Source organism: Ochotona curzoniae, unplaced genomic scaffold, assembly GCF_017591425.1.
Source record: "Ochotona curzoniae isolate NIBS_2020 unplaced genomic scaffold, NIBS_Ocur_1.0 contig_3819, whole genome shotgun sequence".
NCBI lineage: Eukaryota > Metazoa > Chordata > Mammalia > Lagomorpha > Ochotonidae > Ochotona > Ochotona curzoniae.
The window spans coordinates 56,621,070-56,635,314 of NW_024466004.1; the positions used below are offsets into that span (position 1 = coordinate 56,621,070).

At 44.2% G+C, this 14,245-nt stretch overlaps 1 protein-coding gene across 1 annotated transcript in view; it reads left to right on the forward strand.

The window, feature by feature from the left end:
* The window catches only part of ARMC2 (armadillo repeat containing 2), a 94,889-nt gene that overhangs the window by 47,647 nt on the left and 32,997 nt on the right, over positions 1–14,245 (forward strand). The window contains exons 9-11 of the mRNA XM_040983127.1: positions 796–898; positions 2,914–3,137; positions 12,061–12,206. Of these exons, the coding sequence (XP_040839061.1) occupies positions 796–898; positions 2,914–3,137; positions 12,061–12,206 (473 nt within the window). The remainder of the gene's footprint in view (positions 1–795; positions 899–2,913; positions 3,138–12,060; positions 12,207–14,245) is intronic.

Genomic DNA, 14,245 nt, shown 5'->3' on the forward strand with positions numbered 1-14,245 from the left:
AAACGGAAACCTTATCAATAAATTATATTAAAGGATAGTTTAAAGATGGTTTTGAATCACAGATCCCTTTCATACAGGAAGAGTTAATGGTTCCAGTGGCCTTATTACCCCAGCATGACTTCTTACGCTATTGCAACGAGAGCACGTGACACTCCCATGTAACAGGAGCTCATAAACATTGTCCCCTTTTCAGCCATATGATTTCACAGATGCTTTTGTGATGACAATATTGATATTGTACCATTCAACTGTGCTGTAATACTGGATGTGGAGGGTTTTTAAAAATTTATTTTTACTGCTTTAGGTCAATACACAGCTTGTTTACACCATTGGCTTAGTTATCCCTAGCTACGTTATTCTTAAAAATCTGTCTTTCCTTGTGGCCCCCATGCTTCAGTTACTTAGCAAGTGACTTCACTGTGTGATTTAGAAATTAGTAAATGAGTTTAATCTGAAGATTTTGTTACCCTTGTGTTTTAAAGTGACCCCTTGTATTGTCCTTATCACTCTTAAGTTACTGATAACTTCACACGTTAAAGTGAGACAAAAAAAAGAAGTGGTTGCTACTGTAATATTCTTAGTCTCCCCCAATCATTTTAATGGTATTTAGTGATAACTGAGATAATTGGATACCAGGGCTGACAGATATGTACTGTGAATTTCCTGAAATTGATTTCGTTGGAGCTGTTTAAAAAGTAGTCATCCTATAATTTGAAAGTCAGTGTTTGTGTTCAAGCAAAAGGTAACCTGTCTTTATTTTCCTCGGTGGTAGAAATGTGTTTTGTCTCTCTGCAGCTTAAAGTGAGTAGAAAGAATCTCCTGAACGTCTGCAAGCTTGTATTTAAGATTAGCAGGAACGAGAAGAATGATTCTCTGCTGCAGAATGACAACATTCTCGGTGAGTGTCATTTGGTGCCACCACTGAGCCGATGGGACACTCACCTACAGGTCACAATGCTGAGAACGGCTTCTTTGCTTCCTAATAACATGCAGAAGGGCCGTGATGTTTATTTCTGCTCTATCCTTCTCTGTGTTTCACATGTCTGATTATTGCATCCTTTGGGGCCTCGTGTGATAGTCTGCCTTAAAAAATAATAGTGGCCTATAGTAAAACATGCGGTTTTAGAAAGTGCTAGGTAAAAATTTCTTTCCTGGACTTGGATTTACTTTTCTTTTTCTCTTTAATTTTCTTTATTGTTGGCAATCTTTACATGGTTAATTAAGGCACAAAGGTTCAAGGACTACAGGAAAGTGGGTAAGACTATTAATTTCTACATTCTCTTTTTTTTTTTTTCTTTATCTTGAGTATCTTGAGAGAAGCCCCACCCAGCCTCCCATCCATCCCAGGTCTCCCAATATGGATACCTGGCACCACAACAGAGGACAGAACTAATCAATCAACTACCCCAGCCATATGTTGGGAAAAACTGGTCAGAGACTCTAAGGTGGACTATGTCAGTCAATGGATTCTGCAGTGACTTCATCGTGCTTGGAGTGGCAAGACTGGCAGCAGTTCGTAACTGTTGAACTACCAAAACCACTTGAGCAAGACCCTTAGCGCATACCCCACACCGGATTTACTTTTCGAAAAGTGCACCTGGGCTGGGTTTTTGGTGTAGCAGTTAGATTCAACTTGAGATACCAGCATCTCATATTTTGGAGTGCCCACTCCCACTCCACTTGCAAGTCCAGCTTTCTATGGATGTACACCCTGAGGACAGCAGTGCTACAAGCTCAAGTACTTGGATTCCTGCCACCTTCATGGAAAATCCAGATTGGGTTCTGGGCTCTTGGCTTTGGCCTGGCAAAACCCTGGCTGTTGTAGGTGCTGGAGAGGTGAACCAGTGGGTAGCAGAACTCTCTATCTCTATTGCTTTGATTTTCAAGTAAAAATAAATAAATAAAATTTGAGAACTATAGCTAATAGTACAGGATACTTTAACAAGCTTATGGAAAAGTAGAATTTAAAGAATGAGTTGATTTTGGTGCAAAAGAATTTTGTAGTCATTTCTCACAGATTCTAGAAAATATTTTATCCACCAGAATAAGCTCATACTTTTAATTCTGTTTTCCACAGACTTAATGAGAATTCCCTTGTTGTTACCGTAATGGAAACTGTTAGTCTTTCGATATCATAGTGATGACTAAAAATTGAAAGATGTCCGTAACTGTTGGATAACTGAAATCTGAGACGAAAATATTTTTAAAATATAGTAGGGAAGTTTGGTTACTTATTGCCTAGCTACCTGGCTAGTAATGGTTCTTGACATACCCCTAAATAACTAAGATGCTTAAATAATCACCTAATCGGAAATCTTGTATTGTGAATTCATCTTACTAATTCTAGAGAAGGTAGCAACATGGGAAATATGTTGAGGCCTCTTGTTGCAAGGTAGGGTAAGTGATCTCTCCATTTTTTTGGTACCCTTGCGGGCAGGGACACGTCTGGTACCCAAGGAGATATATAGCACTGAGTTAGTTCATTAAGAACAGCAGACTGAAAGTAAAGAAAGAATGTGAAAACCGATCCTGCTGACATTAATGAAATGTGGTATATGTGTCATTCACCTTTCAAGAGTTTAAAGGGTCAGTTCTAGAACCTAGCAGTCATATGGCAGTTTGTGTGAGTGTCCCCAAGTTGCCATTAAATTGTCCTTTCTGTAAATGTTACTTTCCTTAAAGTTCTTATTTTTAATTTCTCACACAGCAACAAATCTCTTCAAAGTTGGCTGAATTTTCACTTTCGATGCTTTAATTATTAGCATTCTCTGACAGCTCTACATTTGTAAGCAAAGTAAATCTTGATAAATTGGCATCATGGTTACATGTCTGTGTCTTTGCTGTGATGCCAATGTGCAAGCTCTTTAATATTTCTCCTGTTAGACATTTATGACAATTTGTCTTTTTTGACAGAATCACTGCTGGAGGTGCTGAGAAGGGAGGCCCTGCAAGCCAACACTGAAGCTTTCTTATACTGCATGGGGGCCATCAAATTTATTTCTGGAAACCCGAGATTTCTCAATGAAATGATCAGCAGAGGTGCTGTGGAAATCTTGATGGATTTAATCAAGGAAATCAACGAGAACACCATGAAACACGGTGTGTGGATGCCTAATGTGGGCCACTTGCTAGTCCAGGTGCGTGCTTGACCTGAGAAGGTTAGATGCGAGATCGGTTTCCATGCTGACAGCAAGCAGCACTTAAAAGGATAACAGGAGTTGAGGGGTCTCTGCAGGCAGGCAGACACGATGCCTGGCTTCAGGGCTCCACCCACAGCCGCCATGCCACCTGTGCCCCATGGAAAGGCGAATCCACACACAGTTTTCCATGCAGCTCATTCTCCCTGCCTCAAAAAGAGATCAATCCTTAAAGAAGGAAAACGTTGCCCTGGTTTGTTGAACAGTCATAGACCATGGTGGGAATTGTGGCAGGTGTCTTGTTGAGTTTCAAAGACAGGTTCGTTGGCAGGTCTTGTGTCACAGACAGAAGTGAATGGTGCCAAGCAGGTCATTGTTGAGTGTGTGGACAGTGTCCAGGCCTGGAAAGGCAGGTAGCAGAAGGAACACCTTTCATCTGTCTAGAGCAGACACAGAAACTGCTCTGTGCTAGACTTTATGACTTCTTGCATGGCAGATGAAGTTTCCTTAGTTAGATTATTTTATTTTTATTGGTGCTGCTCTGACTGTCATATTCTTTCTTGAGATGAGATTTTACTATTTAATAGCATTTGCAGGTCTGATAACAGCATTTTGGATGTAGTCATTCGTGGGGTTTGGAACATGCTTGTCAGTTGGAGATAGCTGGATGAATACTCTGCCTGCTCTAAGACACCAGGCAGGCATGCTTCAAATCAGATTCAGACTGCCTTCAAGAAGCTTAAATATCAATGCTATGTGTTAATTCTGGACTTTGGGCCTGTCTCTGTTTTGAAAGAAAATTGTGAAAACCTCTTCCAGTTGTAAATGATGTGCAGTTACATTCGTGCATTGTGTTTAGGTGGAGGAGTATTTAAGCCACGTTGTTTTCACTTTACCTTTGTGAAATCAGTCAACTTCATCACTGTCATAAAGAGACTTACTTCTGTTGCTTTAATAATTTTACAGCTAGTCAAAATGTGCGAAGAATACAAAAATCACCTTAACTATTTTCACTCTGAGATAACAGGTGAACAGAACTTTTCGGTGGCCGTTTCTGGCGGTGTGCATGACGTGTTAGAATTCTCGCTTTTTAACATGTGGCCTTGTTTTTTTTTTTTTTTAAGATTTACTTATTTATTTATTTATTTTTATTACAAAGTCAGATATACAGAGAGGAGGAGAGACAGAGAGGAAGATCTTCCGTCTGATGATTCACTCCCCAAGTGAGCCGCAATAGCTGGTGCTGTGCCAATCCGAAGCTGGGAACCAGGAACCTCTTCCAGGTCTCCCATGTGGGTGCAGGGTCCCAAAGCTCTGGGCCATCCTCGACTGCTTTCCCAGGCCACAAGCAGGGAGCTGGATGGGAAGTAGAGCTGCCAGGATAGAACTGGCACCCATGTGGGATCCCGGTGCGTTCAAGGCTAGGACTTTAGCTGCTAGGCCATGCCGCTGGGCCCGCCTTGTTTTTAATAGTTGCTATCATTTATTCTCCACCACTCTCCTTCCCTCTCATTTCTCCCAGAAGTATTTATTCTCTCTGATGTTCAGTGTCTTGTAAAAGGTTTTCAAAAGTGGAATATGCTGGACATTTCTCTTTCCTCGCTTAGCAGTGTGGGTAAAAACCTCATGCAGCAACTCTGGAATTGTTTTATTCCTCTTGGATGCTGACGTAATACTCCAAGATAAGGATATAGCTCAAATTGCCAGTCATCCCCATGGTAAAATATTCCCTCTGTTTTCATACAGTGTTTATGTGGTTGCCTCTGTGATTCTGATTGGTTAACAAGCTCTGGCTAGCTCATTTACCTTATGCATGCATGTGCGTGCACACACAGTATCTGTATGCAAGCAGCTGGCGTCAAGGAGCGTTAGACCTTCTATGAACAGCTCAGGTCTTAGCGTGCTAGATGAATTTGACAAAAGCGCACAACCATGTAATTCACATTTCCATCAAAAAGAAAAAAAAGCAAAAGAACAAAAACAAAACCAACCCAGTGGATTTCTATCATTTCCAAAATTCCCTCCCATCTCTTCTGTTATTCTTACCACTCTTACCCCACGGGATTGTTTTTTTATTGTTGTTGTTGTTGTTGTTCTGATCTCTTTCCATGGATAAGCACTACCCATTCAAAAATTTAACGTAAATGGAACATACAGTGTGAACTTTGTATCCGGTGCTTTAAAAAAAAAAAGGCAGAAATGTTTTTTATTTTAAATTAGGTGTGGATTCATAAGACATTGCAAACAGAGTACAAAGAGGCCCCAGGCACCCAGCACGCTGCTTGTGTTGTGTCTTCCATAACTATATGATGCGATCAAAATCAGGAAATATGGGTGCAATACAGGAAGCTAGAGCACCATACTGGCTCATTTGGCTTAGCCTTTCTGTTTGTCACCATTTTTGGTTTTGTCCATCAGGAGGCCTGCTGAGTTTTTCTTCACCATATGTTTGTTAATGGGATCGGGGCAGCTAAGTGTCCCTTCCCCAAAGGGAATTTCCAGTAGTGTCCCCAACCACTCACTTAGTCCCCCTGCTTTAAAAGAGTGGGCTCTCAGGGCCCAGGGCCTCCCTTCTCCCTGGGGAAAAAGCTACCGTAGGCAGCACCTGCCCTCTGGGTATCTAGGGACTAGATGTCTGAAGATCTGACAAGGATTTGGGAGCCCAGAGGTGCCACACTTGGTTTTGAACTTCCAGCCAAGGCTCAAGAGGACAGGGAGAGGATGCAGGTTCTCACTATGGCTGGAGTATCCAGCCTCCAACTGAGTGGGTGTTTTTTTAACAGCATCCAGCCTCCACCCCATCTTTGACCTGTGCACCTGCTCCAGGCCATGAGTGTCCACAGAGCAAAGGAGATCACCCTGTGTTCTGATGACAGCTCCTGTCTGATGAGAAGACCCTTGGAGGGGCAGGATGGAGCAGGGCGGGGCAGTGTAAACTCACCAATCAGCAGTCTGGGGTGAGGGAACCCAGGAACTTTTTGCGGAGTAGCAGGGAGGAGCTCTCTGTCCTAATTAATGTTATGACCGCTAACCTGTGATGACTTGGTCCTCCTCACTCCATTCTCTTTTTTAGCCCCCTTTCTTAACTGGTATCTGTATCCTATCTGTATCCTTTATATGACATTCAAAATCTCTCCTAAAGTGATACAGTTGAGTATGATGGCTATATCTAGAGTAGTCTACACCCTGCTTACTTGGCCAAGGTAATGGACCAAGAAACTGGTAGGTAGGTGTCACCCAGAGTATCAAAGTGGGGGATTGGGCTAGGAGGAGGACAAATCTGCTTCCTGCTCAAGCAGGGGGCCAACGGGAAAACTGCCAAACTTGCCAGGCCCCAAGTAATCTTGGGGATTAAGGAGTGATACCACTTCCATAGGCACATCTCTTGCCAAACTCTAATAAACTGTTCAGAAACTCTGTCCTGGTGATTTCATAGCAGCTTCTCACCACTGGTTTCTTTTGTCTCCTGCAGAGCTGTTCTCACCATGTATGAGACAATGTGAAGCCTCTGCATTATTCACTTGATTTCTGCTTTTGGTATAGATGTGATCTCATGGGGGCACAAATCCAATCCCAGCATGTGCTTTTATTGCTGGAGGTGGGTGTGGTGAGTGGGGAGATGGTTGAGCTGAGGTTGGAAACTGATGTGGCTTTGGTCTTAAATCGTTGGACACAGTTGAGATCCCTGGAGGCTCTGGGTATTCTTTCCCGTCATCAGCAGGAAGGGAACCATTTTGCAGATGACATTTAAGTGAAACTAAAGCCCAAGGGATTGGGGTTATGGATATTCCACACGATTGAGAAATATTAAATGAATACATTTTAGAGGCACATGCCAAAGAGGATGAGAGAGACAGTAGACAAGAGGCCAATGACCCAGGAGGCCAGCGTACCCGAAGCTGGTGGCCTTTCTCAGCCTAGTATGAAAAATGAGCACCTGGGTGCTGACTGTGTCTGCAGTGCCAGAATCCCATTTGGCCATTGGTTCGAGTCCCAGCTGTTCCACTTCCAGTCCAGCTCCCTGCTAATGCTCCTGGGAATGCAGTGACAAATGCTCTAAGTGCTTCAGCTCCTGTACCCATATTGGAAACTCAGAAAACCGCCCCCTGCTCTTGGTTTCTAACTGACTCATTCCATCAGACCATTGTGGCCATTTGGAGAGTGAACCAGAGAATGGAAGTGCACTCTCTCTCTCTCTCTCTCTTTCAGTTTTTTTTTCTCTCTCTGTCTCTGACTTAAGTAAATAAATAAATCTTAAACAAACAACCAAAAACCCTCTGCACTTGATACCTTCCTTGCCTACTTCATGGGGTCTTTAGAAAGCAAATCTAAGTTCTTGAGATAGTTTAAAAGACATGAAATTACTGCTCATGTTATTTGAATAAAAGCATTCAAAATAAAAAAAAGTCAATACTACTTTTGCTTGATGAAGCATAGCAACTTGCAAAGCATTAATGATACAGGCTTCTTTCTTTGTTTCTCTTTCTTTTTTTTTTTCTCTTGAGTATTGACTTTGAAATTCAGAGTTACAGAGCCTGGTGCAGTGGCCTAGTGGCTAAAGTCCTTGCCTTGAACGCTCCAGGGTCCCATATGGGCGCTGGTTCTAATCCTAGCAGCTCCACTTCCCATCCAGCTTCCTGCTTGTGGACCGGGAAAGCAGTTGAGGACAGCTCAAAGCCTTGGGCCCTGCACCCGCATGGGAGACCCAGAAGAAGTTCCTGGCTCCTGGCTCCAGATCGGTGCAGCGCCAGCTGTTGTGCTCACTTGGGGAGTGACTCATCAGACGGAAGATCTTCCTCTCTGTCTCTCCTCCTCTCTGTATATCTGACTTGGTAATAAAAATAAATAACTCTTTAAAAAAAAAAAAAAGAAATTCAGAGTTACAGAGCGAGAGAGGGATAGATTAGAGATTGATCTTGCATTTGTTGATTCATTTCCCAGATGGCCAAAATGGACCAGCTCTGAGCCAGGCCAAAGCCAGCGGCTGGAAGCTTTATCCAGGTCTACCGTGGAGGTGCTTGTGACCCAAACACTTGGGCCGTTTTCTGGCATGTCTCCCAATCCACTAGCAAGGAGCTGAACTGGCAGTTGAGCAGCCAGAACACAAACCTGTATCCATGTAGGATGATGGAGCCACAGGTGTCAGTCTTACATAATGGTACAGTTTTTAGTTGTGTTATGTTTCAATTTTTTCTTTGAAAGCTGTTTTAAGTTGGGAAAATGTTTTTCTCAAGAGTAATATGATGATTGATGGTGACGTTTCTAGGCTGACCCTCCAAGCCCAAAGTTTCTAAGCATTTTTTGGAGTTTGTTGAGATATGTACATATGAAAGTTGGCTCTGTATGAAAACCTGTTTCATTTCACATACACCTAAACAGCAGAAAGGCTGCAGTCCATTTCACATGCATCTGAACAGTCCAAGGCCCTGTGATCTGGAGCAGTGCTGCTGGGTGTCTGGCTGGCTGCCTGCTTGGGCAGAGTCTGGGGAGTCCCCTGGGAAGTGAGCACTGGTGGGAGCGACGTGCAGAGGGGAGAAGGAGTCAGCTGGAGAGATGGGCACGGGCTCGCATCTCCCAGGCAAGCCTCCCCGCTCACTCCAGACCCCCACTTGTAGGAGCTGGGGTCACAGCCCAAGGTGCTCAAATTCCAAGAGGCCCCATATTTTGAAACAAAGGGTTTTGTGCATTTGCTAAGGTATTTCCATTGAGAATTGCAACTCTGAAAATCCCAAATCTGAAATTTTGCAGTGGATGTTTAAAATATCAGGTGCAGTTTCTCTGAGGCTATGTGTGGAAGGTGTCTGTGAGACACAGATGAACTTTGTGGAATTTTATGTGTAGATTCGGGATCCCCCCTCCAAGATATCTCATTATGTATACCCAGAAGGAAACATGTGACATGTGAAAGTGTGAAATTCAAAACACGCTTGATCCCATGTATTTTGGGGTAAGGGATACTCAGCCTGTTATTGCAGAAAATTTAAAATGTATAGTGAACTATCTGTCAAAAACTGTAAAAAATAGATGCTGCATTTTCTTGAGTTCCAATGTCATCATGCTGAAGTGCTGTGTGAGCCTTTACAGATAATCCATTCTCTTAGTGGTATATTTCCCTTTAAGATGTCGAAGGAGCAGTGACAACTTTGAGATCCCATAAATTCCATATGAGACCAGCAATTTTGCCATCTTTCCCAGGCATTTCCCTTAATAGAGGGCAAACCCCTTGGGGCGTAGGAATTTGGAAACCTTGGAGAGAAGCTGCCAGGGGTAGCAGGGATGCCACTGTGGCTGCCCAGGGCAGCCCAGGCACCTTTGAACAGATTCTTGACCTGAACTACAAATCAGTCAAAAATTCAGATTCCCTTTTTCCAGACATCCTCTAATACCTGCTGACAATCAAGGACACTCACATTTTGATTAATGCTCTTTGCAGATTGTCAGTTTCATTTTCATTTCAGTTTTCTTCCCGTATCAGCCCCACAGGACTGTGAATTAAGAAATGGGGAGAAATACAGGTTGAAATGTACGCTCTTGAGTGTGCTGTTTCTTGGTGAAATGACACTGAAGAGGCTGGGAATTGCTCCAGGAAGGCTTTTAGATGCTGAACAGGTGTCTTTGTGTTTAACTTATATTTTACGCATATACACACATATGATTTAAGATGGCTTAGAAGATGATACACGATAAAAGAGGGAAATGGGTGTTCAGGGAGTTAGGAAAAGTACAGATGAGAATAGGGAGATAAGAGAGACGTGGACAGTTTTTGCAAGCCTGAACTTGGGCTGGCTCACTCCTGCTTTGGGGGCAGGGTGGAAAACCAAGCCTACCCCAGGAGCAATTTCTACAACTTGTCTCTCTCTGCTCTGTTCACTCAGTTCCACCAAGAGTTCTCATTGAGTAAGGTTCTGAGTGAAGTAGCTTGACCTGCATCTCCCCTTCCCTGTGACCATACCATGTCTTCTCCCGCTCCAGGCACATCTCAAAACAAAGCCATAGACCCACAGGGAAGCTGGTGGCTCGCACACAGGTGGCACCTTCCGGAGCTGCTTCTGCCAGCGCACCTTTTCCTGGTCTTGGCCCCTGGGGCTTTGAGCTCACCCTACCCAGGTCTCTGCTACCACCCTGCACTTTGGTGCCAGACGCTCCTTCAAGGGCAGATCTCCCTTTGTTGGCTCTCTGTCTCTTCCTCTCCTCTTCTGCCTATTGTCCCCGAAGTGTAAAGATGAGTAAGGGATGGTGTCCACCAAGCAGCTGCAGACCTGTGCTTCTGGGCCACTTCCAGCAGGTGCTATGCAGGATGTGAACATGGTGGTTTGTCAGTACGGAGGCTGAGGCAGGGGGGCTGACCACTGAGCAGGCTTCACAGGGAAGAGAAAGGTGGTGGGGCAGGGTAGAGGAGAAAATTCTGGGTGGCCAGATATTCTGCCCTGTTCAGAGGTGTGAACATGGGGGAGCGTGAACTCTGAATGCTGGCCTGTGGTGGGGTCAGGGTGAAGAGGAGGAGGTTCAGGAAGGGAGCTGGGAAAAGTGGACTGGACTAAAGAGAAGGGCAAAGCTGCTCACGAGGGCCTCAAAAGTCCAAGGAGGGCTTTGAACAGTGAGAGCTGGGCTTGGAGATGCTTCCCCTGGTGGCAGCAAGTTCAGACAGACAGGTGCAAGAAGCTCCAGCTCGACTTGGTCGTGTGTCTCCCATTTGCTACACCCTGACTGCAAACGGGGATGATAACCCTTGTTTTGCACGGGTGAGACAGTGATGGCGTTGAGGAATGCGGGATGGGAAGGGCAGGGAGCACTTGAGCTCTGTCATTGACCCTGGCTTTAGAGAGGTGCCACAACAAAGGTGGAAATGTGCCTGTGAATGCTGAACCCCGAGCCACTGGCACCAGCAGTGCTGGTCACTTGGACCATAGACAATGTTCACCACTCCAGTACAGGGAGTACCACCTGTGCTTCAGTGGGGAGAGCATGTGTGCTCTGGGCAGTTAAGACACTCACCCGGGTAGTGAGTGTGTACCATTCCACGTGGAGGGCTCACAAATTGGATCTTAAAATCATCCGATGACAGCAGCATTGCTTTAACAGATATCCTAAATTGACCTACAAAGATTGAAATAAACAACTTTCCCGAAATTTGCTTTTACAAAAGAAGACAAATTTGCAAGATCTCAGCACTTCCCTCTTGGGAGAGAATGAGATTCACAGTCTTTTTGTTGTTGTTTGAAGGTTTATTTATTTAGTTGAAGATCAGTTACAGGGATAGATCTTGCATCCACTGGTTCACTCCCCACATGACCGCAATAGCCAGCACTGGCCGAGGCTGAAGCCAGTAGCCAGAAGCTTCGTCTGCACCTCGCATGTGGATATCAGAGGCCCAAGCACTCAGGCCATCTGCTGCTGCTTTCACCAGGTGTCTCAGCAAGGGACTAAATCAGAAGTATAGCAGCCAGGACTCCCGACAAGGGCCCATAAGGGATGCCAGCATTGCGAATGGTGGCTTAACTCACTATGCCACAATGCCAGCCCTGAGACAAATAGTCCTAACATTCCTTGACCACATCATTGTTTGATGCTACTGGGAAGAACACAGAATGGGAAAATTCTCACCTGTGCAGCTAGGACACGGTCAACCAAAGATCTTGCAACTGTTAAAAAAAAATCCAGGTAACAGTGCGGTTCATCCCAGTCTTCTGTTCTACAAATGGCTTGTTAACACTAATGCTCTTTGAAACAAGTTAGGCCAGCTTTAGTCTTTATCTCATGCCACTTACCCCTGGGCCCCTACCCTGGTAGGAAATGAGCAACAGAATCTGATTTTGGCTGCTGCTGCCATGAAAGTCGTGGGATGGCTTCTGAGGGGCTGGTTTGTATTGGCTCTGTCTTCAGTTTAAAAACAAATATCTCCCCTGCCACGCTTGGTCCCTAGGTGACAGCGACACTGAGGAACTTGGTGGATTCGCCACTGGCAAGAATGAAGCTCCTGAGCACCAGTGCCCTGCCCCAGCTCTGCACGGTGATAGAACAGTACATGAGTGACAAGGACGTCTGCACCAACGTCGCCAGGATATTCAGGTGGGTACCAAGCCTTAGCAAAGGGCCTGTGCTTACATTCAGGGTTATCAGGAATGTCTGTGGGGGTGATTGGCAAGGAATCCTCTACTGAAAATTTGAGGGCTTTTCCTTCACCTGGCAGAAAAGGTGGATTGAGTGGCTGGTGTTTAAAATAAAGCATTGAAGCTGACTGTGACTGTGGCGCACTCACTGCCTGCTGGTGCCATTCATGTACTTGTGAGCCGTAAGCTGGCCTTGTGCTTCTGTTGGTTGATTGTCACCTTTCTCTCTGCTTAGTGGAGGCAAAGAACCATACAAAAAACATGACAAGCATTCTGTTACACTTGGAAATATTAAGAGTTATATTTCAACAAGGGGGTCACTGATTAAGAAGCCTGGGGTTAAACTTCAGAACTATGTTTAAATTTGTCTTTTGATGCTCTTAGCCCTTTTTTGCATAATCACTGATCATTCTAAAAACATATTTGTGTATTTAGGTAATTTATTAGTTATTTGAAAGAGCAACAAAGAGAGAGAGAAAGCTTGCATCTTCTGGTTTATTCTACCACCACAGCCAGGGCTGGGCCAGTCCACAACCAGCAGTCAGAAACCCCATCAGGGTCCCCCACCCCTGGGTGGCAGGAGACCCGTGCACTTGAGCCATTCTCTGCTGCCTTCCCAGGTGCATTAGTAGGGAGCTGGATCAGAATTGGAGCAACCAGGACTTGAACCATAGGTCTTTCTTGACCTATAACGTAATAGTTGTTATTTTTTGTTTGCTTAAATACAAAATTTCCTGAAGACTGAATTACCAGTTGACCCCCAGTTGAGGATAGGAGTCCAGATTTGCTGTTTTAGCAGCACATTTTCCCCAGCTTTGCCCTGGGAATTTCATCGTGCTTCCTTTTTGGAGCCCTGTCACACCACACAGAGTTTGTTTTGGGGTATGGAGAGTGGCAGGTTGGATTCACATTTGGTTTTTCCCATACAGGTAAGGCAGTTGGCTCAGCACCTCTTACTGAATTCACTGGCTTTTTTTCTCGCTATCTCTGACCATCATGGATAAGTTTCCCCCGAATTGGGAGGTCTGGTGGGCATTCCATGCCGTTCATCCTTAGCCTTGTAGCGTATGGCAGATTTAAGTCCCGCGGGAAGTCAAATCGCATCCTTGCTTTCTCCTTTACAATACAGACTTGTCCTACTGTTCTCTTTTCTTCAGGAAGTTGGGGACTGGTAGAGGAACTCAAGGGCTTTTAGTGGAACTCCATAGAGTCTGCAGACAAATGGGGGTTAGAGTGCATTGCCATCTTTATACTAGAGATTCAGTTTTCTTAATTCTTATGTATCTAATTATCCAGGATAAAATATTAAAGTGCATATCTTTAAATTGACCTTTTAAACTAAAGTTAAAACTTTACTAACTCTTCAAACAAGGTTTTATTATCTTTAAAATGTAGTAATAATGTGAGCACAGAACTCTCTCTGTCATCTGGTGAAATTTCTACTTGGTTCAGTGTCAGCAAGTTATATTTTGTAGAAATTTATCCATTTTATTTAAAACTCTGAACAATATAAGTTGTTCTAAATATTTTTTTAAAAGATTTATTTATTTTTATTACCAAGTCAGATATACAGAGAGGAGGAGAGACAGGGAAGAATATCTTCCATCCGATGGGTCACTCCCCAAGTGAGCACAAGGGCTGGTGCTATGCCGATCTGAAGCCAGGATCCAGGAACCTCTTCTGGGTCTTCCATGGGGTTGCAGAGTCCCAAAACTTTGGGCTGTCCTCGACTGCTTTCCCAGGCCACAAGCAGGGAGCTGGATGGGAAGTGGGGTTCCTGGGATTAGAACTGGTGCCCATATGGGATCCTGGAGCGTTCAAGGCTAGGACTTTAGCCGCTAGGCCATGCCGCTGGGCCCTGTTCTAAATATTCTTAATGTGCTTTTAATCTGTTGCATCTTAGTGTTCCCTGTTTTTATTTTACTTAACAAATATTTTATAGTACGTACAGTGACAATCCAGGCAATATTTTATGTATTTTGCAAATACTAATTCATT